The 1266-nt window shown below is 64.5% G+C and overlaps 1 protein-coding gene across 1 annotated transcript in view; it reads left to right on the top strand.

The window, feature by feature from the left end:
- The first annotated feature begins 470 nt into the window (after positions 1 to 470).
- The window catches only part of SMTN (smoothelin), a 24971-nt gene continuing 24175 nt past the window's right edge, over positions 471 to 1266 (top strand). The window contains exons 1-2 of the mRNA XM_009885096.1: positions 471 to 602; positions 1094 to 1254. Of these exons, the coding sequence (XP_009883398.1) occupies positions 471 to 602; positions 1094 to 1254 (293 nt within the window). The remainder of the gene's footprint in view (positions 603 to 1093; positions 1255 to 1266) is intronic.

Genomic DNA, 1266 nt, shown 5'->3' with positions numbered 1-1266 from the left:
GAGCCCGGATGGGTGGCCTGGTGGTGGCCTGTGGGACTGGAAGGGAGGGGACTGATGTTCTTGTCCTGTGGCACAGCCGCGGCTGCTCCCAGTGTGTCGGGGCTTGACGCTGACAGCAGCTGCTCTTGGTCACGGTGTTCATTTTTAAGGAGCTCCATGGGAAATTGCCTCCTGGGTTCCCAGCATCGGGTTGGTCCTGCTGTCTCACAGCAGGACAGTGGGGCCGTGCCTGCCCTGGCTGGCCTTTCCCCACGGATCTGGATCTGGCTGCCTTCTGCCCCAAGTCAGGGTGGGGGGGGGTGCTGTGCATGGCCCCCTCAAAGCACTTGGGCCAGCGGCAGTGCTGGGGCTGTGGACCTGATCTGGACAAGGGGAAGCAGCTCTGGGTGCCCATGCCAGGTCCTGGCAAGTGGACTTGGGTGGGCTGAGGAGCACCCATGAGATGTTTGTGGCAGGACTGGGGGGGCGTTATGGCCATGCTTCCCACATACAGAGGGTTGGACTTTGATTTAAGACAAATTCCACTCATGGATTTGACTCCGAGAGCCACCTGCCATCCCCTAGTGCTGGATGAGGGTGGGAAAGGCTGCAGGGGGGCCTGGGTGGGTGTCCCTCCTCGGTGGGTGCTGGGACCCTCCCAACCAGCACCTCCTGGGGACTGTGGTGGTGGGAGGGGAACAGACTCTGCTGTCTTCCCACTGCCCTGCTGCGTGGGCAGGAGGGCTCATCCCCGTGTGGGTGGCATGGGATGGCAGGGCTGCAGGGAACCAATCCCTGGGGGCTGCATAGACCACCGGGGAGCATTCATGCCACATGCCCCGTCTCCTTGCCCCTCACATGCCTGGAGGTCTCCATGCCACTGTGGCAGCCCTCCTCGCCATGGCTGGTCCCAGCATCCTGCCCCTGGGGGGGCCATGCCCACTCCCCATGGGGCCAGGCAGTGCTGGGCAGCGTGTGCCACATGCGTGGACTCTGCCGGACAGATGGTCCCATTGTACAGTGCGTGGGCAGCCTGGAGGAGGGCGGCACCGGGGCCAAGCTGGGGTGCTGCAGTGACCAGAGCTGTTGCTGAGCCCTACCCTGTCACACCCAGCTGGAGGCAACAATGGACCTGGCTGAGCGGCGCCGCATCCGCTCGGCCATCAGGGAGCTGCAGCGGCAGGAGCTGGAGCGGGACGAGGAGGCGCTGGCATCCAAGCGTTTCCGCCCGGAGCGTGGCAGCCACCGGCAGGACAACAAGGAGAACTGGCTGCAGTGAGTCTGGTG

Source organism: Charadrius vociferus, unplaced genomic scaffold (genome assembly GCF_000708025.1).
Source record: "Charadrius vociferus isolate BGI_N301 unplaced genomic scaffold, ASM70802v2 scaffold615, whole genome shotgun sequence".
Taxonomy (NCBI): Eukaryota; Metazoa; Chordata; class Aves; order Charadriiformes; family Charadriidae; genus Charadrius; species Charadrius vociferus.
This window is presented reverse-complemented; position numbering and strand designations above follow the sequence as displayed.